We start from the raw sequence: 22,900 nt of genomic DNA, 5'->3' as shown, positions 1-22,900 counted from the left end.
CTTATACGCCCTTTATTAAAACGAACGTTTACGAGGAAAAAAACAAAAACAGAAACATTTTATTGTGTAAAATCAGCCAGATGTAGAAATTGATCAAACATTAAGCTTTAAATGACCTCTTAATAATCCATATGTAATGCACACCTGAAGGGGTTAATTGAACTTACTGATAATACATTTGAATTATCTTTTTTTTAAAATAGACAAAATTAGACAACAAACAAAAAACAACATTAACTTCACTAAAAAGAATGTTAGATTTCAAGAGTAGAAATTTGTATTACATATCCAATCCAGTAATTATACTGCTATGATGACGATGCACATTAAACTATGCCTCTTATTTTCCAAGAACTGGTGCTATATTGAACCCAAATGAGCCCGATATGCACAGATTTAGTCACACAAATTGCCAGAAGTTCCTCGCACTTTTCTGCCAAATACATTTCTTAGTTTAGCGTTCCTCCTTAAAACCAGTGTGAAGAATGTGTCACATAAAATCTAAAGGTTGTGATAAAATAATAATAATAATAATAATAATAATAATAATAATAATAATAATAATAATAATAATAATAATAATAATAATAATAAAACAGTTTTACAGGATGGAAAAGGCAGTGGAACTCATTCATTATGCTTCAATGCAACACACAATATAATCGCCCCACAATATAATGGGGCGATTACTGCCCCAGCAAATGATCACATTATTTTGTTTTATATAATTTTGTTTTTTGATAGCATCTCCATGATGTGTGACTATTTTTTTTCCCAAATAAAAAATGAATAAAAATGAAATCTGATTGAACAATAAATACTCAAGCCTCAATCAAGAACGTCTTTATTGAAAGCGATCAGATTACATGCAGTACGCTAAAAATGAGAAACTACAACAAACAGCGGTGAGACAAAACGAGAACCATTATCTTTATATCCATAAATGTATCAACTTGGAAGAAAAAAGAAAAAGAACAAAAATCATTGCGTTTATTACAGAGACATTAATCTGTCTACGACGCAGGGAGCTGACAGCCGAGCGTCTGTGTCTCGGTCCCAACAGTCTGTCAGCAGCTCCTTTAGCCCAAGTCCCTGAAAAAGGTTTAGTTAGTGTCGGGTCAACGTGTCATACTGTTGATATTCAACCACACAGCCATGAGCGAGAGCAAAGTCTCGGTTAATACCTGTGGTAACATCTCCCAGTTCCCAGGAATGGAGGGTCTCTTGTCCATCTCAGACACAAACAAGATGAGCCTCTCCAGTGTTACATTGGCATCCAGCTCCAGTTCATAAGGCAGGAGATGCTCTGGAACGACGCCCCCTGTAGATGACAGTGTTCGGACAAGCTCTGAAATGAATTTATTCTGTAATCTGTTCGCACAAAATGAACTGTTTTGCACAATTTAGGATTTTGACGACCATAATATGGAAAACAAGCTTTAAGCAGCAAACCTATCAGATACTGTCTGGGTTTCTGCTTTCTTTGTAGCACACAATCCTAAAAGTGCATTTTTTTTTACATTTCTGTGCACATATGGGGAAACAGAAAAAGACTGTTGAATCAGTTTAAAGTTTTTTTTTATCATTATTTTTTTTTACTAAACCACCTGCCATACCAACCAGTTAGGATGTGTGTACAAACTATCTAGGGAGGGACTTCTGAACAGATGAACATTTCTTGCAGGTGTTTTGTGACATGCTTGTAATATCTAGGACTTTTATAACAACTGATTGACAAATGAAAAGCTGAGTTAAAGGGTGAACCCCTGCTGTCCGTATGAACATTCGGTCCTGGAGCACCACCATCTGGTCAACACTTCATAGCATCAAAACCTCATTTATAAAGATGTTTTTTCACCTGAAGGCTGAACTTAAGGGCATATAGTTCAACATTTTTGTTGTGTCATCTTTATGTAGCATAAATCCAGATTAGGTAGTCCCTGGACCTGGAGGCTAATTGCTAATCCAAGAAGGGCTAAAACCAAATCAAACTCAAGCATGATGATGATTAAAAGGTTTACAAAACGCGTTTACATGAATCACTATAATGACTGTTATTGTGAATTTGTTTTAAGATCCTAGAATACTCCACTTTGATTTTGGCTACTCTTTGACTAGATGTTGGCTTCAGCTTTCCATGAATTAACTGGATGGTAAATGAAGATGGCACAAGGTACTGCAGATAATGTATCAAAAGTTTATAACAATTTAACTTCACATAAAAAAAATCCCAATCTGTCTCATTATAAAATATTATAAATATTATATTCTGTACTGTACTATTAAATATTCAATTCTGTACTGTGGTTGTTTAAACTGGCTTACACTTTAACCCAAACAATGACAGCAGAATTGGTCTTTAAATAGAGACAATCTTGCAAATTTGTATCTGAATCAACTAGTAAATCTGAAATTATTCTGGGCTTGATGCAAAAAAAAACCCCTAAAGAATGCAGCTCTGTTCCAAAAATTCAGTATATTACGTTGGCTACAACAGGAACTTACCTGTAAACAAATCAGAGCAGCGCATCCATATCTCCCACAAAATCAGACCTAAGGCATAGATGTCACCCTGCAGGAGAAATGAGCTGCTGCTGAGGTTCACAGAGCCCTCCAGGATCTCAGGGGACATGTAGTTGAGCGTGCAAAAGTGAAGATGACCCTGTGAATAAAAAAAAAAAAAAAAAACATGGTTCCTTTTAAGAGCTGTAGTAGATATAAAATCAGTCACCTAGCCTTATATTGTGCAGATTGTTTCTTTTCTGTTGAGTGTTTTCTTATGACATGATTTGGTAGTAGTAAGACTTTTGATTCCCCACAAATTATCTCACCGTCATAGTTGTAGAGTGGTTTCTCCAGAAGCGATGTCCTGAACAAGAACGCAGGATCGTGGAGGATCCAAAATCACACAAGACACAAGTCCCGTCTGCTCTCACCAGTACGTTGGAGCTGGTGAGGTCTCTGTGGGCAACGGGAGGTTTGTGCATATCTGTGCAAGAGAAAGACTCAGATATTTCAAATGCATCCTTTTAATCACATTTTCCTGCAATGACTTGTATTCTGCATATCTGTAGTTGTAAACATTTGCGACAGCTATGTCTGGATTTTTGGATAATTTGCTGATGATAAATTTTTAAAAGCTTATTTTTTTTTTATTAAAAGTGGTATAAAGCACATTTCTTTGCAGCGTGAAAGACAGTTGATATTTTGATAAGTTATCACAGTATGTCTCAACTAAGTATCAGTTGTTTATGATTTAAAGAGGCTTTCGCTTGTGAAGAAGTGAGTGATGTAACTCTTTGAGACAATTCCAGCTGAATCACCCTGATTTCTGCACACTACATGCAAAGTTATACTTTTTTTTTCTTTCCGCAAATTCTTTAAAAATGTAGTAATTTTGCTAAACCATGCAGTAGGAATCCATATCTCATCACCCGGCTAATCAAGTTTCTGTAACAGATTTTGGTTTAAAGGAACACGTCATTGGTTAAGTACCGTCAGATTCGGCTCTCTAGCGTGAATGCTACAATGTGAACATGTAAACACATTTTTGTGGTGTGGGATTCTGGCCAGTACCATTGCTGCGGAGGTCAGAGTGGAGATAGGAAAGTCCCTCCGATAAGGACTGGCACAGCCTCATGGAGAGCATCCAGCTGCTGGCGTGTTTACACAGAAAGGAATGAAGAGAACCCTGAAATCAAAGACAAGGCGACTGTCCAGGACTCAAGAGGTTTGGCATTCAGTTCAGAGGACAAAAAAAAAAGAAGACAATATAAATCCAGCTTTCAGCTGGATTTATATTGTCCAGTTATATTGTCCAGTTTACATTTCTCCAGCTTTCAGCTGGAGAAATGTAAACTATCCACATTCAAAACAAAAATAAAAGGAGGGATGCAGGTTACTCTTGTATCTTTCTTTTCTTTTTTCTCTTTTAGATATCTACAAATCATTTTCTTGCATGTTGCTTATGGTTGGTAGAATAGCATTTTATCAGCTTTACAAAATATGAGGTTGATTAAAAGTCTATATGAGGAAAGAAGAGTCTCTATTGGTGAAGTTTTTTTATTTATTTAATAATGTTATTAATCTAAATCTGGAAAGCTCAAAAATATTCAGTATTTTTCTGAAACCAGATGTTAAGATACAGGAAGGAGACTGGTCCTATGTCCCAGAAATGGACATGTTTTGGTCCAAGGTGTGCATGTCAACCCCAGGACAAAAGGGAAAGATCTCATGGAAATCTCCAGAAGAAAGTATGGTACAAACTGGCCCTTATTCTAAAAGCAATATTAATGGTCAGATTATTGTTTGTGAATGCACTCAGAGACAAACTTCTTCTCTCGATATATCTTCTTTGGTCTGACAAACAAAAATTAAAAACGTTTTGCTACCCTCTAGTTTGGTCTACACCATTGCGCTTCATGTCAAATAACATTTGGTTTTCTGTAAATGTCAAAATCTCTGTAGGTTCAGAAGCACATTCACACAGACATTTAGCAAGTTATCTATCCAGACTTCACAAAATGAATAAAATATATTTTATTAGGTTGAGGTTGGAAATTAAATCTCTCCATACCTAACTGTATTTTAGATGTTTTAGACATTTTTATAAATGTCATTTGCTGAACGTTCAATGAAACAGGAGCTTCCCTTTGACATAATAAAATAACACCTTTGCCAATAGTGTCACCTTTTCGCAACAAGAAACCCTTTTTGTTTATGAGGATCATTTCCTTTTTGTTTCCTAGATGTTGCTCTTTCAGCAAAGTAATTTGCCCTAACCAAACCCTTTATGCAGCTCAGAATGGTTAATATGAAAGGACCTTTCTGTACTCACATGTTCAGCGAACTGAAGCACAATGAGCAGGCTGCTGTCGTCTGGTTTCCACTCCGTGCCTAAGAACTGGAGAATCCTCTCATGCTTCATCAGTGGAAGCTCATAAACCCCCTTTTCATTAATAAACTGATGCTTCCAGTTTGCAGCATACACTTTCACAGCCACCACACTTCCCTTTTGCTTCCCTTGATAAACAGTTGCGAAATGGCCCCGTCCCAGAACCTGTAAGATAAAAAAAGAAAAAAGAAAATCTAGAAGCTATCAGGACTTACTAAAATGGCTGAAGAACACTTTGAGGAAAACTTTCACTGTCAGACTTACCCCCTGCAGTTCAATGTCCGTAATCTGGTTCTCTGAAGCTTTTATTTGACAGGAACACTGTTGTTGGATATTATAGTCCTTACAGACCGACTGCAGATACTCCTCTAAAATTATAGAAAACATTTTACAGTGGATCTGACAGACATGCAGGTGTATTTATTCTCTCTAAGCTGGCCTGTCTAAACATCTGCTAAGATGTTGCGGAAGAGTAGCAAAGGTAACGGGGAGTTATGTGTCAAAGATAAAGACCAAGGTCAGCTTTAGCAGAGAATGAAAGAGACTCAAGGTTTAGTGGAGACATCCTGAAAATCATAAAAATAAGATTAAAAAATGTTCAAACAATTACTCAAGAATATTTATTGGTTTTTTTTGTTTGCTGTTTGATATTAGAACAAAACCACTCGTGTTTGTCTGATGAGGTCATCACACAGGTGGGATCAGGATAATAACTGGTTTGTTACTAAAGTGGCCATCAAGGTCCAGCTCTGTGTTGCTTTATTAAAAAAAAAACAGATCTGGATCTTCACCAGCATATCTGAACTTACCTTCAGTTTGGATCTTCATTTTGGCTGGAAAACAGGACAAAATGAAGAAGAGCAGTAAAGACACTGAATATGAAGACAAAAGAAATTAATCAATAAAAAATGTAAGCCTGTAAGTAAAAATAAAATCTTCTATGTCATATTTGAGGAGCATTATGAACATCACGGAAAACATAAGAAAATAGCCTATTTATTTTTAGATTTTTATCCAGTTATACCACTTGAAATCCAATCAAAACTAATAAGATTCAAAATTTGTTGATGACGTGCAATTCTCCTAAATGTTCTCAGTCGGATCAAAAAACAGGGTTCTGATTCATCTATTATGAGTAATCTCTGCAAAGACCTATTACTGATCCCCAGAATCAGTCTTTAGCCAAATACAAAAAGCACAAATAGGCAGCTGTGTATAAAAGATGAGAAACAGGAAAGTTTCTCCCAAATCCATTGGAAGGAAACTTGAGATGGACATTGAATTTCTCTCAGTATTTTGTTCTGATCTTCTGTTTCAGGTGTACTTGAGCGTCATTTGATTGGTAAAGCCTGAATATCAAGTATATCCATCTATCTAAGTTGATCTAAGAACGAGACATTAAAGGTTTTGAGTTAACTTGACATGTCTCCAAACACCTCCTAAAAACAATACAACAGAAAATGAAGCTTACTTTTTTCCTTGCAGAGTTTTCTCCACTTGACAGCAATAACGATGGGAACAGTAAGGAACAGAATCACCACCACCACCACCATAGCTTTTGTGATTTCATCTAGAAGAAAAGAAGGTCCATTTCATTTCTTTTTTAATTTTTGTTTGAATGAGTAAAACTGTGTGGGGAAAAAAGCAGAATCTTCATTTTTTTTAGCTACATACAACAGTTAATTGTTAAAAACAACTAATTTAGTGAGTACCTGCTATATGGTGGTGGGTTTCTGGAGGCTGTTCTGGTTCTGGACTCAACGAGATGTTTCTGTTGCACATGTCTGTACTGCATGTACATGTTATGAACTTATCTTTGAAGGGTGGTTGCGCCTTGCAGGTTTCATGTGGGCAAGGCATTTTTACTCTGTCGCATGCTAAAAATAACAAACGTGCGGATAAGAACAACGCATAAACACTCCTGATGTTTGAAAGAATTATTCCTTCATAAATCTTTGCTCCTGGATGTTAAATTAGCATAAATTGTGACTGTTTTTTGTTAAACCTCTTCCTGATTCTCTCATTTGGACATGGAGCTTTCTCACCGAGCGTGTCGACCTTCCACTGGCCATTTGTCATTCGATAAATGGCCAAACAGCAGTCGGTGTTTTCACAGAGCTGCACAGAGCCAGTCACATTCCCAGCTGCAGAGTAACCGTGGTTCTTTGGGTTTGTCACTTTGAAAGCACAACGTCTCTTCTGTAGTAAGGACTGGTGACATATTTGCATAAAGAGACATTCTACAATGATGAAGAAAGTGTTGATTAATAATTGAACTGGCATCCATCGGAGTCTTTTTGCTCTTGACGGTAAAACTGAAAATCTTCAGCCATTCAGGAAATTCTTCTTTATTTTTCCTTCAAAATACATATTATCATTAAACCAGAGGTTGTTTGAACTATTTGCATCAGTTTATGTAAAGAATTATTTATGCACCATCTCAGTTTCTGGAGACAGGATCATGCAACACATGCACAGACGGCTTCTGTGGTGTAAAAGATTTACTAGTTCTACTATTGCAAAGAGTCATCCAAAAATTCATATTGTAAAATCCATATCATGACTAAATGGCAATATGAAAGCACGCAGCAAAAATCTGAAAAAAGAAAGAGCTTTATTTCACTCACCCAAAGCCAGGAAAGACCACTTCTTCATGTCGGATTCAGACTGGAAGCTGGGAAGCTGGAAGTATCCTTTCTGAGAATGTCAGAGGAGTTTCCCACGTTTCATCACTCCCACTGACACACCTGCACTGTTATCCTTGTAGAAGGACACTGGTTGTCTTGAAGCCGCTTAAAGCTACTCCCAGTGACTCTGCCTTATGGTCGTCATGAGAGTTCCACTAAATCTGAAGATGATTTCTGCTGCAGATTTAATTCTTCCAAATTTGTTGGGACATTTTGTTAAAGCATAGAAGTAGCAGGAATACTGATTTTTAAAGCAGGCAGCTGGATAAAAGTTAAGTGAATTTGCTTGAATTAGTTTTTTGGGGGTTTTTTTGTAAATGGTTTGTAGTGGTTACAACTTCAAGCCAGGCAGCTGAAACAAGCCATATTGTACCAGACTGAGCGATTTCTTTATAAAAGTAACGTATGCACACTTAAACTTGCATATAAAGCTTTTATTTATAATTCAAAATGACAAAATATATATGTATACATAAAACAATTCCAACATAAAAACCAAAATACAACAGTATTAACATTTTTTTTATACTTACTAGCTGGAGGGGAAAAGAAAAAGGTTTTAAGCATAAAAACCCTAAAAGTATTTGCATTTGTCTCAGTTAACAGCACAGTTTATCTTTAAATGAACAGTTTTCCTTCCATATCAATAAAAACTATAAAGTAGATGCATTTCTTTATTATTATCTACAATAGCCCCAAAACTTACTAGTACTTTGGTTGAAAATATTTAATATAATTAAAGGTATTTTGCCTTCAAAAACTCTAGGAATCTTACTAAAGTTCACTGCAACAGGGACTCTTTATCACTGTGTCTGTCAGCAGGAGAACAAATCATAAAACATTATCAAATCAACACCGCAATAATCACTCTGGCAACAAAACTTCATTCATTCACTGAACATCACAGTTCAAAGATCTACATCCTAAACAAGAAAGGACCCAAACACTGTGCAAAAAGAAATGGTCAAAAATACCTTTCTCTGTTGAATTGTATGGAAAAATAAAAAAGTGCTACTTGTCAAAAAAGGTAGTGCAAAGTTTTAATAGTACAGCGCTAATACTAAGTTAAGTTAATTTCACTAAATATCAAATCTAAATTTCAAGATGAACTTTCTATAAAAGCATGTTACTGCATAAAAAGATTTTTACACATCTTACAAACATTTTTACACATTTTAATAAACATTTTTACACCTCTTGATAAACATTTTTACACATCTTTTCCAGGGTATCTATTAAGCTGGGAGTGCACTTTATGTAACAATGTCGGGAAGTTTATTCTAAAATTATTGTATGTTCATGTCAAATAAGTTGTAAAAAGGCTCCAATTATCTGTTTTTTTGTGCTAATAAGTTTTGCAGTCAGCTTTTGATTAAAAAAAAAAGCTATTCTGTAAGCCTCTGAGAAAGTGTCTTAATTAAAAGCTATTTAATGAAAGTTCTCCATTTTATCTGTAAAGCAGCAAACTGATTCACATGAACTAAATGCACATAGGCCTATTTCATTTAGTCTTGTTTTGAGATGCATGACACGTGGGAGTGAAGTATTTATGTTAGAATGAAGCTTTGTAAGAATGGCCGCTCATGCAGTCACCCCCCCCCCCCCCACACACACACACACACACACACATATCAGGCCCCCGCATTGTTGCTCAGAGAGTCATGAGGAGGTGCTTGCGTCAGGGTGTCAGGAGGTCCCGAGGATTGAGGTTAGCCACCAGACAAACATCATAACTGTCATGCATCACTGCTCGTCTCTCCACAACCGTCCATACATAGTCTGCAGGGTCTAACTCCAAAATCTCCTTGGTGATGATCTCATGACGACCTGCAGTAAACGTACGAATATGATGCTTGGCCCAAAATCTAATTTGCAGAAACAATGTTTCATTCATCATCTTACATTCCTCTATTCTGATGCATCCAGAATGCAGCTCAAAAACCATATAAAGAAACAGGAAGTGTCACTCACCAACCCCTTTGTAGTATCCGCAGAGGTAGAGCTTTCCTTCTACTGTTCCTGTGTTGGAGCCGTTGGTTCGAAGCGAAAGCAGGGTTGTAGGGAGTGTTGGGCCGGGCCTCCAGCTGTCTGCATCTGGGTTGTAAATTTCTACAGAGCTCAGGCAGCGCCGTGATTGTCCACAATCCTCACCAACACATCCTATACCGCCTGTAAACACACAGACAAAAATGTTTCCGTTCAGAAAACTTAAAATAAACTTTGCATGCCATTGCCCAGCTGCATTTTCACTTTTTCTACTAAAGATGGCTAGTTCAGTGACTTTGGGTTAGTTGTGTCTATTTTCTTCAGCAGAGTCAGTGAGCTATTGTAACAAATAGAAATGTGTGCTCTGTTTGTTTTTCTTCACCATAGAAATAAAGTTACAATGAGGATGGAGTAACAGAGATCATTACTATCAATAGCTTTTCTTTTTATTGTTCTTTTCTTCAAAATAGTATTCCTGGCCTGGTGTGCCTGAGTTAAGCTGTATCTTTCCTGAAATGAGCTTCTAACTGAGCTATTTCTTCAGTTATATTTGCATTCTCTCCATCCATCCATCCATCCATCCATCTTCTTCCGCATATCCGGGGTCGGGTCGCGGGGGTAGCAGCTTCAGAAGGGAGGCCCAGACTTCCCTCTCCCCAGCCACTTCCACCAGCTCCTCTGGGGGAATCCCAAGGCGTTCCCAGGCCAGCCGAGAGACATAGTCCCTCCAGCGTGTCCTGGGTCTTCCCCGGGGCCTCCTTCCGGTGGGACGTGCCCGGAACACCTCACCAGGGAGGCATCCTGACCAGATGCCCGAGCCACCTCAACTGGTGGCTAGTTGACCCAAGCTTATTCTCTCTTTATTTCTTATTTTATAGAAAGTTCTCCAGGCTAGGTTTTGTGTTTTGCCATGTCTCATTCAGCACTGGGCCACTGACATGCGAACTTTGGACCCGTTTGTCACAAAAAGTGCCTTAAAATAATTTTTTGTGTGAATATTTTGTGCTATATAAATAAACTAAACTGAACTAAGATAAATATGTGTATAGTCCCAGAGTCTGACCTAATATGTAGATTTCTCCATTGAGTACAGCTGTACCGCAGCGGTACCTGGAGTATTTCATCCTGGCACACTCTGTCCAGCTGTCTTTGCTCGGGTCAAATCGAAACACTCTGTTACTCAGCTTGTCAGGCTCATCATCTGGCTGGTCCTGAGGAACGAGAGAGAAGACGGGTAGTTCAAAGACAGGAAAACAGAGAACTCACTTAGAAACCAAAGGAGCTTTTGTTAAATTATACAGAAAAGTTTAATCCATGCTTGAATTTAATTAGCTAAGAAACGGACAGAGCTTTTTTAAATCCTTCTTGTTTCTACCAGTAGAGGGAGCCAAAGCGTTCTCATATGCATGAAGATTAATGAAAAGAATAAGATCAAATGTTCTGATGGCAGTGTGTACGGATAGCCTTTTCAGCCAAAATTAAATAAATAAATAAACAGGTAAATAATTAAATAAATAGATAAGTAATTGGTTTCTTTATTCCTATTTATATCTATTTATTTATCAATTTATTTATTTTTTCTGCCTATCATTTTTCCATTTTCCTTATTCATTCATACTTATTTGTTCCTGATTCATGGGACAAATGAATATGGAAAATGGAAAAATGTTAGGCAGAAATAAATGTGGGAATAGGTAAATAAATTTAAAAAAACAATAAACAAATAAAGTAATAAATGAATAAATGTATAAACAAGCAAATATGAATTATTTACTTATTTAATTAATGTTGGCGTAAATGCCTCTCCCTATTGTTTAGGATTTTTCTTTTAGTTGGCCCAAGCTTATACGAAGCATCGCTTTTCCTTCAGACACATGATGACATACACCTCCAGCACATTGTACTTCCTCCTGTACCTGTGGGGTCCAGCCCCCCAGCACGTAGAGACGCTCCTTCAGGCTCACAGTGCAGTGGCAGGCCAAAGCAAGTGGTAAAGGAGCGAAACTGAGCCAGCTGCCTCCTCTCTTCAGTGACCATCTGTCCACATTGTCCGTTATGACGTAGTGATTGCGCACTTTCATCTGACCGCCAATGAGGTACAGAGCATCTCCGACCAACCCCAAAGCATACATGTCTCTGTAGGGTGCAGAGCAGAGCTTCACCCAGATTTTCTCTTCAGAATTACTGTATCTGAAACATAAACAGGCAGCACAGAAATTTAAAGTAGCAAAATATTTTGAAATGTCTCATTTTCCACATACCGTAACTTGAAAAGTATTCATACTCCTTTTCCCCATTTAGTATCTTTACATCGACATAATTCAATATATTTTATTGGGATTTTATGACTGGCCAACACAAAGCACACAATTTTGAGGAGGAAAGAGATGATACATGGTTTCCAAATTTAGGTTCTAATAAAAACATGGAAGGTGTGGAGTGCATTTCTATTCAGCTTTGCTCAACTCCATCAAATTCTTTGATCCAGGTGTCTACCAGCTGTGAGCATCTTTCATCGCTGTCTCTCAACCTCAGTCACGAGAGATGGAGAGCATTAGTATTCATTGTTATATTTGTTCACCAAGCATCTATAATAACTAAAAAGAGAGGTGAACACATTCATGCCACCATTTTTAGTATTGTTTCATCACCTTCACAAAATAATGGCCTAAATAATTTTTTGCCAAAAGTTGATTTTTTTTATGGAAATAAATCACCACCTCTTGCAAAATAAATCACTTTTGGCAAAAAAAATCACATAGGTCGTTATTTTAGGAAAGTGACAATTTGGAAAAGTCTGCAGTTGTAACAAGTTCAAGAAATATAACTGCTTTTTCAAGGAATAGTCCTTACTTGTAGATATCCAGCCTCTTTCTCCTGTGTTGATCCTCGGCCTCTACAGCCACCAATATGCTGCTGTCCCGGGTCACTGCTCCTGCTGTGACCTGGCCCTGACCGCCACAGTCCCTCAGCGGAGATGGGATGTAGTAGGTCTTTCTACCAAGGGGTGCAAAACAAAAGTTTTGGTCAGCAAGTCCTCCACGTCTCGCTGGCACACCCTCAGTGTTCACTCCACCCAAACAGAGCAGCAAATCTGTTGTCTCCATGCCATATCGGAGAGGTGGACGAGGTGGAGCAGACGTCTCACAGAGACCTGAGGTCTGCAGGGCAGCGTCGATCATCCCAAAGCACTCTGCATCCCGCAGCAGTACCTAGGACGTTTATTTCTACGTCAAAAAAATATTTACACATTGTATCTAATAATGTTTTGATATTTTTCGGTTATGACTTATGACCTCATTATTTGGTCATTTTCTCCAATCCTATCTCACCGGGTTCCTCCTCCTCGCTTTCCGGAGAAATCCAGGATCCACCAGCTCTAGTCGCACTCGCCGGAGCAACTCCACAGCCTGGGTTTCGCTCTGAGAGTTGTTCCTGTGCCTCTCAACCCAGCGCAGCACCAACTCAAGCACAAGTTCCTCCTGTGATATGTTGAGGTCATCCGATCCCAGGAGAGTCCCAAGACGCTGGGAATCAAGGTCCAGCACTTCTTCTTCCTCACAAACCTTGAAAGATGCAGAAAATAAGCTGATGTTATATATAGCTCTAATATAAGGCTCTAGTTGACAGCAATTGCTCCACCTGGGTAAAGTGTTGACAGATGTATTTCAAAGCACAGTCAGCCAGATCAGTAGCACCAAGATCTCTGGCCCAATAGTACAACCCAACACAGTTTGAGGCATCCATGTGGGCCTCCATGTGGCTCTGACACAACCTAAAAAAAAAAAAAAAGGCATTGTGGGAAGTAAAAGCCTTTTAGCTCCTGTATAATGGTCGCTGATTGTTGGAAATTCACCCAAACCGAGATTATTATCCCACCTAAAAGCTCCATCCACATGGAGCAGGAAGGCGGCAGCCGCCACTCCCTGGATGTTGTCATTACAAAGAGGGAGTTCAGCAGAATACATGTACTTCAGCAGCAGTTCAAGGCTCTGTGCAGCTGTGTCTCTGAGGGCCACCTCTCCTCCTCGAGTTTCCTTCAGACCACATGTAAACATAGCCTGGAACCAAGCAATCATTCAGTTTTAATAGACTAGATATTAGCTTCAAACTGTTTTGCCAAACACAGGCTGAGACGTCTCGTGTTGTCCTTTTAAATCTTTAAAATCTACTCTCTGCAGAGTGGCATTTTCTTTTTTACCTGGAAGTAAGGGCTGAATGCAGACAGCACCACCTTGTGGCATGGGAAGGAAATACCCTCTGCAAGCAGGACGACGTCAGTGAGCTCCTCAGCTGTTCTCATTCTGGCGAGCTGCCTGAGCAGAAAAGACCTATGCTGTTCCCGAGCAGACGGCTGCACCTCGCTCTCCATGGAGGCTTGTTGTAGATGACTGCACCACTGCTGTTAGTTTGGGGATAAAAACGTGACATTTTATGCAAACATTTTATGCAAAGATTCAAGCTTATTCCCAAATCTTGCTTCATTCCTCTGTTAATTCAAAAGCAGCTAAAAGATAAAGACTTCCTGGGGCATGCACAGACAATTCAACATGAAGCACCTAATGATAAGCGCCGTTTGCGAAAACATGTCTTTCCCCCATTTTTGCAAGATCAGTGCCCAGGTTACACTGTTCTTACAGAGGAATAATAATTAGTTGGGCAGTGATAGGCTGTAAGAAGACTTTCTGTCTTCTGCAGAATTTTTTTTTCCTCCTCCTGCTGGGCATAATTAAGTTTTCTGATTGCAATGTTTGATATGTGATGAACTAGGGGTTTGGGTCCTGATACTGAGTTTTACGTCTTTAATTTTGAGGAAAAGTGGTTTAAGAATCATCAAGATGTAATGTGAAGGTCTTTAATAAAATTTACTTATTATAGCTTGCATGAATAATATGTTTCATTTGTATTGAAAAGGGTGAAAATGTAATGGAAAATGTTACCTTTAAATTCAGTATTTTTCTTATAGAAATTTAACAGTTGATCACTAAGTGAGACAGAGCAGGGTGTCTGCTGGATGTCAGCGGGGTGGTTTAGCTCGGAGCCTTGCTCCAACTGTTGGAATGCGAAGGTCATCTTGAAAAATTGGGAGGAGGATGTGTGATTTTGATGCAGAGTTGTAAATGTGTGTGGGCTGCCCTCTTGGGAAGAGAAGAGTCATAGTGCAGCTCTCTTCGTTCTAACAAGCTCAATGAAAGTGTCAAAGAGTTCAATTCTCCCCATGTACTTAACAGAAAGTTCCACAACACTGGGAGCATAAATTGTCCATGCTATTCCTGAGCAGATGGCAGTCTCCATAGAGGCTTGATGTAAATGTCTGCCCCACTTCTGTCAGTTCCGCCGTAAAAAACTTGTGATTTTATGCCAAGTTTGTCAAAGACAAAAGGGGAACGAGATCAAAACTTATTCCAAATTTCACTTTATTCTTTTGTTAATTTTAAAACAGTTGAAACAATTAGATTAATTTCTCAAATTTGTACAAAGTGCAGCTACGAGCTCCTGATAAATCCTTTCAAGACTTTTCCTCCTAAATATAAGATAGACAGTCAATGAGTAGGTTAAACATTCACAAGTCACTTCCAGGACAATAAAAGCACATCGAATAATGCTTTTAACAAACTTAAGAAGCACAGTAACAAAAATAGTCTTACCTGTTTCCTAAAACCAAGAGGATTCTCAACGTAGATCTCATAAATTGTCACATTACAAGCTACGCGTAAGGCTTGTTTGTGAAGGTGTGCTGCACTTGTGCTCTGTGCTATTTACAGCTAGGGAAGGCATAGCAGACAACATCAAGCTCATAGATGAAGTGAGTTTAAAATAGAACAGCTAGCAGAGCTGCAGCTGAGTTTGTGTTTACAGCTATGCTACCTCTCATTCTAACGTAAATGCTCCATTTCAATTTGAATGTCCACAACAATTCAAGTCACTTGTTTTTCAAGAGTAGAAAGAAATCGCAAACGTTTCAGTCTGGATCAGACAGCTAAGTCACCCTATCTAAAGAGCGGGATTGAAAGAAACTTGCAGATATGTTTAGGCTGTTTTAACTCTGGGCCATGCATTTTTTCATGTTTATCAAAGTCTAAATTGTGAAAGGTAATTGTTAAGGCTAAGTGAAGAGTTTTTGCCCAAAAGAGAGAGTAGTGACTGATTATATGACCAAGCCTCTGGAATCAGCTGACCAAAACCAGAAACCTGGAGATTTGGAATGAGTGAATCCACAAACTGAGAATGGAAAATGAAAAACTGAATATTCATATGCATAAAGTCCTCAGACTGTTGAATAAAGCTGTGGAAGATTTTCACATAAAGAAAATATGTAAATTTTCATTTACATATTTACAGGGTGTCATAGTGCAGCAGACATCCTGTCAGACATCACGTAGCTGTTATAACGTAGAACAGTCAAAGTCACAGTTTACTGAACTGAATTGGGTTTATTGTTACATCTGCGTAAACAACTGATGTTATGGGTCAAAGCAGATTTATTTAACACATCGGTTTTTCCTTTTCATGTCATTCATGGATGAAGTGCAGTTTGCAGTTTCTGTCATGTGACTTCATGTGGCGGGAGGTGTGTCTGTCTTCTCGACAGGTTAATGGAGGTGACATGAATTTCCACACAGTCTCATTACAGGCTGACTATTTGCTAACGCTGTTTTCATGCACAGTTGAGCATGCTATCTTCCACAACCACAGGAGCAAAGTTTGTAACATAAATTAGCAAGTGACATGCATGCATAGGCATCTGCTCCTTTGGTCAAACTTCTCCCGAATCTGTGAGCATTCAGACCTTTGAACGCAAGTGTCACACACGTAGGCCTCAGTTTACACTTGATGTGAGTACACGGACTTTGGTCTGAAGATCTTTTCCTGTCCACAATGACAAGGCCAGATTTGACTGATAGGAAGCATCAAAACATTTCATGGCTCACTCATCCCACCTGGCTTCTATCCAGACCATAGAAGAGAGATGTATAGGCACCCTTATGACAAAATTTAACTGGTGGAGTGATTTATGACCCTAATCATTTCTCATTAATTGCTTTTAATTTCCCAGTGGCAGGATGTGCCCCCCCTAAAAAAAACATTCCTTTGACATCTGTTAATCCCATCATTGCGACACATTGTTTTGGTAAACTCCTTCTGACCTCTAAGAAGGTCTGGAAGCTGCAATTAAAATGCCAACACAGGATGATTCCCATGACCTCTGGGGAAGAGTCGATGGCAGTGGTGGTCAGTGTACCTGCATATGTGTGTGTGTGCATATATGTGTGTAGTATGTTGTGTTTGTGTGTGTGTGTGGGGTGAAATAGAAAAAGTTTCAAGGAAAAACAATACTTCCAACTATTTAAAAAAAAATAAAATTAAACTTTAAAATGGGTCAGTGTGACCTGTAACATACCGGTAATAGGAGGATTAAGTGCTCTATCATTTGCGTGTGCTAAAAACAACAATGTAAAAGAAACAAAACTTAGATTTTCTTTTTCTCCTTACAGGGAAATCGTGTCCTACAGACAAACTTCAGTTGTTCCTGTTAATCCAGGGGCTGCAGAAGAAGAGAAGAGCAGCTTGGTTTTTTTGCAGCATTTTTTATATTAAAAATACAGTACAGACCAAAAGTTTGGACACACCTAATTAGAAGGTGTGTCCAAACTTTTGGTCTGTGCTGTACATAATAAAAATGCAACATTGACAAAGAACTTGCAACATTTAAAATAAAGACAAACACATCAGCAGCTATTTACATTACATTAAAGTTTGAAAACATAGAATGATGATGTAAGACTTTTATAATTTAAACAGAAACAAACATAAGAAGAAGCTATTTACATTACTGTAAAGGAATGGAATAAATCCAACCTTTTTATTTTTGTTTAGGTGCTTTATTTTGTTTGTTTGTTTCTTACCGTAGTGTAAACAGCATTTTTTTTAAATAAAAAGACATAATAAAAATGTAGAACCTGCAACACTTAAAAGAAAGGGAAACACATGAACAGAAATTTATATTACATTCAAATCAAATAAAACACGTTCCTCCTTTATTTAGCTTTTTGTTTTAGCAATTGTTTTATAATAAAAAGACATACAAAAACGCAACTTATTTACAAAATGCAAAACGAAGACAAACACAATCAACAGCTATTTACATCACATTACGAGTTTGAATACATACAATGATGATGTAAAACGTTCAACATTTAAAACAGAAATAAACACAGCAAGAATCTATTTATATCTTTGTTCTTCCAGGTTCTATATTTTGCTTCCTTCTGCAAAGCCTCTACAACAGGGGTGGGCAATCCTGGTCCTCAAGGGCCACTATCCTGCAACTCTTAGATGTCTCCCTGGTCCAACACACCTGAATCCAACAGCTGAATCACCTCCCAAGTGCAGTCAGATTCTCCAGAGTCCTGCTACTGACCTCATTATTTGACTCGGAGAGATACATCTAAAAGTTGCAGGAGACCGGCCCTCGAGGACCAGGATTGCCCACCCCTGCTCTACAATTTCTGTGGCCCCCACCTAATAGTTCTCTGCCTTGATTCTGAGGGACTTTTCCTTTTCCAGCATGAGGGTGAGTTCCTGGATGTCTTTGACCAGAGATCTCCGTTTGTTGTCCTCTGCCTGAAGCTTGTTGGTAAGGAGTTCGGTCTCAGCTGAAAGCGTCTCTGTCATTTTACAAGCTTTCTCTAAATCCTGGTAAAGTTTATCACTTACTTTTTCGAACTCCAGCTTACCACTTTCTGCCTCTTCTCTCAGAGCCCTTTCTTTCTGCAGTTCTTTCTCTGTTTCTTGCCGAAGAAACTCTGCAGTTTTCAGGAGAGAAGCATTTTCAGTCTCTCCTTGGACCCTTAGTCGTTTCTCCTCTTGGAGCATTTTCTCCAGCTATTGGAGTTCCAGTTGGGTTTTGTTCTCATCATCCAAAGTGATCTCACATGGAGTCTTCTTGGATGTTTTCTCCACATCCTCAAGCTTTTTAAATAGATGCTCTGCAATCTCCACTGCTTCTTGTTTGTCTGACTCAATTTGGGCTCTAAGTTCTTGCTCTGTCTTCAGTTCTTGGTCCAATATTTCCAAGAAATTCTCTGCCTGGACCCTCAGTGCTTTTTCTTCTTGGATGGTTTTCTCCAGCTTTTGGAGTTCCAGTTGAATCTTGTCCCTATCACCTGAAGTGATCTCAGTGGGACCCTCTTTGGACATGTTCTCAATGTCCTCAAGCTTTATGATCAGTTGCTCTGCAATTTCCACAGCTTCCTGTTTGTCCGCCTCAATTTGGGCTCTACGTTCTCGTTCAGTTTTTAGCTCTTGCTCCATCATTTCAAAGAAAGCCTCAGTACATTTAAACTGATCCAGATTCTCCTTTTCAGCCTGAATCCTCAGCTTTCTCTCTCTCTGGAGCATTTCTTGAAGCTGTCGGACATCAAGATAAGGAATGTCCTCACCTCGAACTTTGATTTCTACTGAATGTTCAGTGGAGACTTTCTTCAATCCTTCACAGTGGCTAGAAAATTGTAACGGATTCTTGATGGCTTCCCTTTTTGCTGAATCCCTTTTTGCACCAAGATTTCTTTCAGTCTTCAGCTTTTCCTGGAGCTTTTTTACCTCTTTCTGAGCCACAGTAAGATCAATTTCAAGCTCAATGGTGAGCATCTCAATTTCATGACGGTGTTTCTTTTGCATCTCCTTTATTTCTTGTTGGAGTTCCTGAATTGTGGGGCAGCACGTTGTCTCATCTCTGCCCACCAGGCCTTGGTCCTTGGATTCAGCTTTCTCCAGCTTCTCCTTAAGCTCCTGAATTTCCAGAAGCAAGGCCTGTTTCTCCTTCCTCTCTTCTGAGACAAGGTCTTCATAGTACCGTTCCGTGTTGAATTTCTCCATCGTAATGGCCTCAACTTCTTGGTGCAGCTCCTTGATCTCCTGCTGAAAGATGTCAAAGAGCTCATTGTTGAGGTGATAGACCATTGGTTTCTGCATTCTGGTTTATTCAAACAGGTTTTGCTCAAAACAATGTTTTCCGCAAATCTGCACAATTCGCACAATCCGCACAGTGAAAAGTGAGTAAATTTCTATGGAACTGTGGGTCTTTATAAGATACAATTCTTGTGTATGATGCATGAAAAGGCCTGTGATGTCATCATTGGTATTACTATGGCGATAGTTCTCTTGTGGGCTTGTAAGCTCTCTCACCATCTTATTGGCTGAATTTATTATAATACAAATATATGATTTTTTAATTGTTTAAATGTTTTAATGTTTCAATGTTTAAAACCAGAGGTGAATGCAACATCCGAATCTATTTAAACTTCTCTGGGTATAGTATATGCTATATATATATATATATATATATATATATATATATATATATATATATATATATATATATATATATATATAATATTCTTGATTAAGCTCCTTATTATTTTTCATACTTTAATTGTATTACTCTTAAAACTCAGAGGTCAGAAGGAGTTTACCAAAACAAAGTGTCACAAAGATGTCGAAGGAATGTTTATTTTAGGTGGGGCACATCTGGTCACCGGAAATTAAAAGCAATTAATGATTAGGGTCATAAATCACTCCACCGATTAAATTTTGTGATAAGGGTGCCTATATATCTCTCTCATGGACGTGTCACCCAGGACCAAAAATCAAGGCTGCATGTTGAGGGTCAAACCAACAATTATAAGAAAAAGAAGTAGACAAACAAGTTATCATGATAAGAAATGGAGCACAAAAATCTGACAATGACAATGTGGCAATCGGTCCTCAGACGCAAAACAATGGCAGAGAGACAATGAATTAGGGATCCTGGTCTAACATAAAATTAACAAAATGCTAACAAAACACCAAGTGGACAGGCTAAATTCAGTTTAATTATATAGTTTCTATTCACAGCAAATGTTGTCTCAAGGCACTACACAACCAAATCATTCTACCTCATCATGCCTACCTTATCAGGAATGAAGTTGTGGAGAATTTAAGCAATGTCTAAAACTTTATTCATCTCACAGGGCTCTGTTCAATCCATCATGAAAAACGAGAAAATTGAGCAATAACAACTCCAAACCTACCAAAATATGGCCAGTTTACCCAAACTAAGAGGCCAAACACAGGAGGTATCAACCAGCAAGTCCATGATAACTGGAGCAACAGAAATCCACTGTTCAAATGGGATAAAGTTTACAGGACATTTATCAGATGTGTACTCCACAATTCAAGAAACAAGAAATAAGTCAATTCTGGCAGAAGGTTATTAGTACTCTCATTGCCAGTTTTCCAGAATCCTTTCAGTTTATAAAGCAAAGCTAGAAGAATGTGATTTGGTCAGATAAGATCAAGTTTAACTTTTTGGCCTACATGTAAAATAATATGCAAGGCCGTAAACACAACTTTCATTTATGTAGTATTTTGTGTGGCTTTGTCTCATAAAAAGGTTTGATGTTCTAATATGACAAAATGCTAAACTTTAGAATCGCACAGTATGTTTACCATCTATTTACAAATATAACTTTTTGAGCTTCAAGTTAGGGAAAAAAAACAGACTGCCTTTTAAAATGTTATTATTTAACTTGTTAAAGGAAACAACTGATTTAACCCGGCTTTTAGTTCTACATAAGAGCTGGTAGCAGCCTAAGGTGAGTGGAAACTCTCATAATGGTGCAGACACTTCAAACTCGAGATAACAGAGATTTTTGAAGAATGTTTGTGTTTCATCGGCCTTGACTTAGGTGAAGACTGAACAAACAGAAACACCAGTGTGACTTGGCTGATGCCGATTGGCTCAGAAAAAAAAGGTTTTAGAGGAATTTGCAAATTAGCAACGTAAAAATAAATATACATTTTAAAGAAAATGATTTGAAATGGAACTTTTTGATGCAATTGAATTGTTTTTTTTTTAGGTTTATTGCTTTTAGCGTCTTTCTATTATAATCTCCTTAAAATGAGGTCAAAGATTAACATTAAACATGCTGAGATCTGGTGAAACTACTTACAACATTTTCACATGTCTGACTTTGTCTTTGCATAACTGTCCCTTGATTCAATGTTCTCTCATTCAAAACAAGCTGTTCTTTCAGCTGTGCTTGGTCATCAAAATGTTACTGGGTTCTAAAATCACACATTTACATGTGTGTGTGTGACAGGGCCATGGTTAATATGTGGAGGAATGTCGCATTTAACACTGATCCATCGGACATTTCTGTTTTTCCTCATGTGGGTCAACTGTTCCTTCACTTGAGTGCTCAGTAATACTTTGGTTTTAGTAGTAGTCTCTGAGGAAAAGACAGCAAAAAAAAAAAAAAAAGACTCAAAATGTATAAATGTAAACACTGTGTGGAGTCTAAGATAAATAAGATCAATAAATTATATCAATAATAAAACCCTTTTTTTCTGATTCTGCTTATAAAAAATAAAGCACAAAATTTTTAACTTAGATTTAAACGCAATGTCTTCTTGTTTTCTTTTTCCTCACAAGACATTTTAATCAGACAAGCACAGTAGTTCTCAACATTGAACATCAACCTAACAAACAAAATTAATCTCAATAAAAAAAAAGTAATATAAATATACATCTCTGCTGAGTTAAACTTGCATACTTTTAAAGTGTGTTTTAGCAGTGTGCATTAACATTAGTGCTACCACCAGTTATCATTATTATAATGTGACCCTCTAATAAAAACAAATTTACATAAGCTATGTGCAAAAATCAGCAAAAAAATTTTTTAGAATTTTTATCCTAAAATGTAACAATAAGTCCATCATCATATGATATCTTTATTTCCCCTGAATTTTAAGGCTAAAGAGTTGACACTTATTTGAAAAGTTTAATGCTAAAATTGGGAAAGTTGATTGCAACTTTAATTGTGATTTTTATCTTAACATCACCAAATATCTGTGCAAAGATAGTCCAAGGCAACTAACCTTTGGCAAGGAGAATGAGCCCCACACTTTCGGAACCACTGAACAAGCCAAAAAACTTCTTGGGGCTCCAGGGTGGCAAAGTTTCAGACCCTCAAGCTAGCAGATATAAACTGTGTTCCTATCTCAAATGACTGAAGCTTAAAATGCAACACCTTAATTTTTAATTAATTGTTAAAATTAAACTGTAAAAGTTAAAGATGAAATAGGTCCAAAACATCAATTAGTTAGGGTTTCTGTGCCAGTGCATATCATCATATGTAATTGATTTAGCATTATCTCTTCAGTAGATGGGCCAGCATCAGGGGGCATAGGCCTGTATTGACTCCTGTCCAGAACTGCCCATGAGAATCAGGGATGGTGTCTCTTCTGAAGACAGGAGAGAAACAGTCACTCCCACACACTGGTGCAGATT

General features: G+C 37.9%; 2 protein-coding genes across 7 annotated transcripts; both read right to left on the bottom strand.

Annotated features, from left to right (window-relative positions):
• Positions 1–827: 827 nt before the first annotated feature.
• On the bottom strand, positions 828–7,656 carry LOC122833503 (bone morphogenetic protein receptor type-2-like). Of its 3 annotated transcripts, none has more exons than XM_044121120.1 (12): positions 7,522–7,656; positions 6,940–7,134; positions 6,607–6,771; positions 6,366–6,464; positions 5,704–5,727; positions 5,159–5,262; positions 4,838–5,059; positions 3,577–3,691; positions 2,832–2,989; positions 2,506–2,662; positions 1,185–1,321; positions 828–1,092 (listed from the first exon to the last, which is right to left on the bottom strand). In XM_044121120.1, exons 1-12 carry the CDS (start codon positions 7,547–7,549, stop codon positions 994–996), a joined length of 1,503 nt encoding a protein of 500 aa, XP_043977055.1. In that variant the 5' UTR covers positions 7,550–7,656; the 3' UTR covers positions 828–993. The 3 variants fall into 3 exon arrangements, with proteins under 3 accessions (XP_043977055.1, XP_043977065.1, XP_043977045.1); XM_044121130.1 differs by having other exon boundaries at positions 6,940–7,071; positions 7,522–7,655; XM_044121110.1 differs by lacking the exon at positions 7,522–7,656 and having other exon boundaries at positions 6,940–7,513.
• A 414-nt stretch (positions 7,657–8,070) lies between these two features.
• LOC122824148 (kelch repeat and BTB domain-containing protein 12-like) lies at positions 8,071–15,749 on the bottom strand. Of its 4 annotated transcripts, none has more exons than XM_044104532.1 (10): positions 15,216–15,749; positions 13,769–13,969; positions 13,447–13,628; positions 13,210–13,342; positions 12,900–13,133; positions 12,421–12,779; positions 11,484–11,757; positions 10,631–10,778; positions 9,553–9,750; positions 8,071–9,446 (listed from the first exon to the last, which is right to left on the bottom strand). In XM_044104532.1, exons 2-10 carry the CDS (start codon positions 13,937–13,939, stop codon positions 9,370–9,372), a joined length of 1,776 nt encoding a protein of 591 aa, XP_043960467.1. In that variant the 5' UTR covers positions 13,940–13,969; positions 15,216–15,749; the 3' UTR covers positions 8,071–9,369. The 4 variants fall into 4 exon arrangements, with proteins under 4 accessions (XP_043960467.1, XP_043960386.1, XP_043960554.1 ...); XM_044104451.1 differs by having other exon boundaries at positions 8,071–9,408; XM_044104619.1 differs by having other exon boundaries at positions 8,071–9,408; positions 12,421–12,560.
• Between the last annotated feature and the right edge of the window lie 7,151 nt (positions 15,750–22,900).

Source organism: Gambusia affinis, linkage group LG01, assembly GCF_019740435.1.
Source record: "Gambusia affinis linkage group LG01, SWU_Gaff_1.0, whole genome shotgun sequence".
Classification (NCBI taxonomy): Eukaryota; Metazoa; Chordata; class Actinopteri; order Cyprinodontiformes; family Poeciliidae; genus Gambusia; species Gambusia affinis.
The sequence above is the reverse complement of the archived record's forward strand: the minus strand, read 5'-3'. Positions and strand labels throughout refer to the sequence as shown.

Bases quoted from the DNA above. Each gene is read 5' to 3' on its own strand.
- LOC122833503 (XM_044121110.1), bottom strand. From the start codon at position 7,177: ATGCCAGTTCAATTATTAATCAACACTTTCTTCATCATTGTAGAATGT. The intron at 6,465-6,606 runs GTACTCACTAAA...CTTTTCTTCTAG, and splicing joins AACCCACCACCATATAGCAG to ATGAAATCACAAAAGCTATG. The intron at 5,060-5,158 runs GTAAGTCTGACA...TTTATCTTACAG, and splicing joins CGGACATTGAACTGCAGGGG to GTTCTGGGACGGGGCCATTT.
- LOC122824148 (XM_044104451.1), bottom strand. From the start codon at position 13,939: ATGGAGAGCGAGGTGCAGCCGTCTGCTCGGGAACAGCATAGGTCTTTT. The intron at 13,629-13,768 runs GTAAAAAAGAAA...GCTTGGTTCCAG, and splicing joins CATTCAGCCCTTACTTCCAG to GCTATGTTTACATGTGGTCT. The intron at 11,758-12,420 runs GTAAGGACTATT...TTTATGTTTCAG, and splicing joins AAGAGGCTGGATATCTACAA to ATACAGTAATTCTGAAGAGA.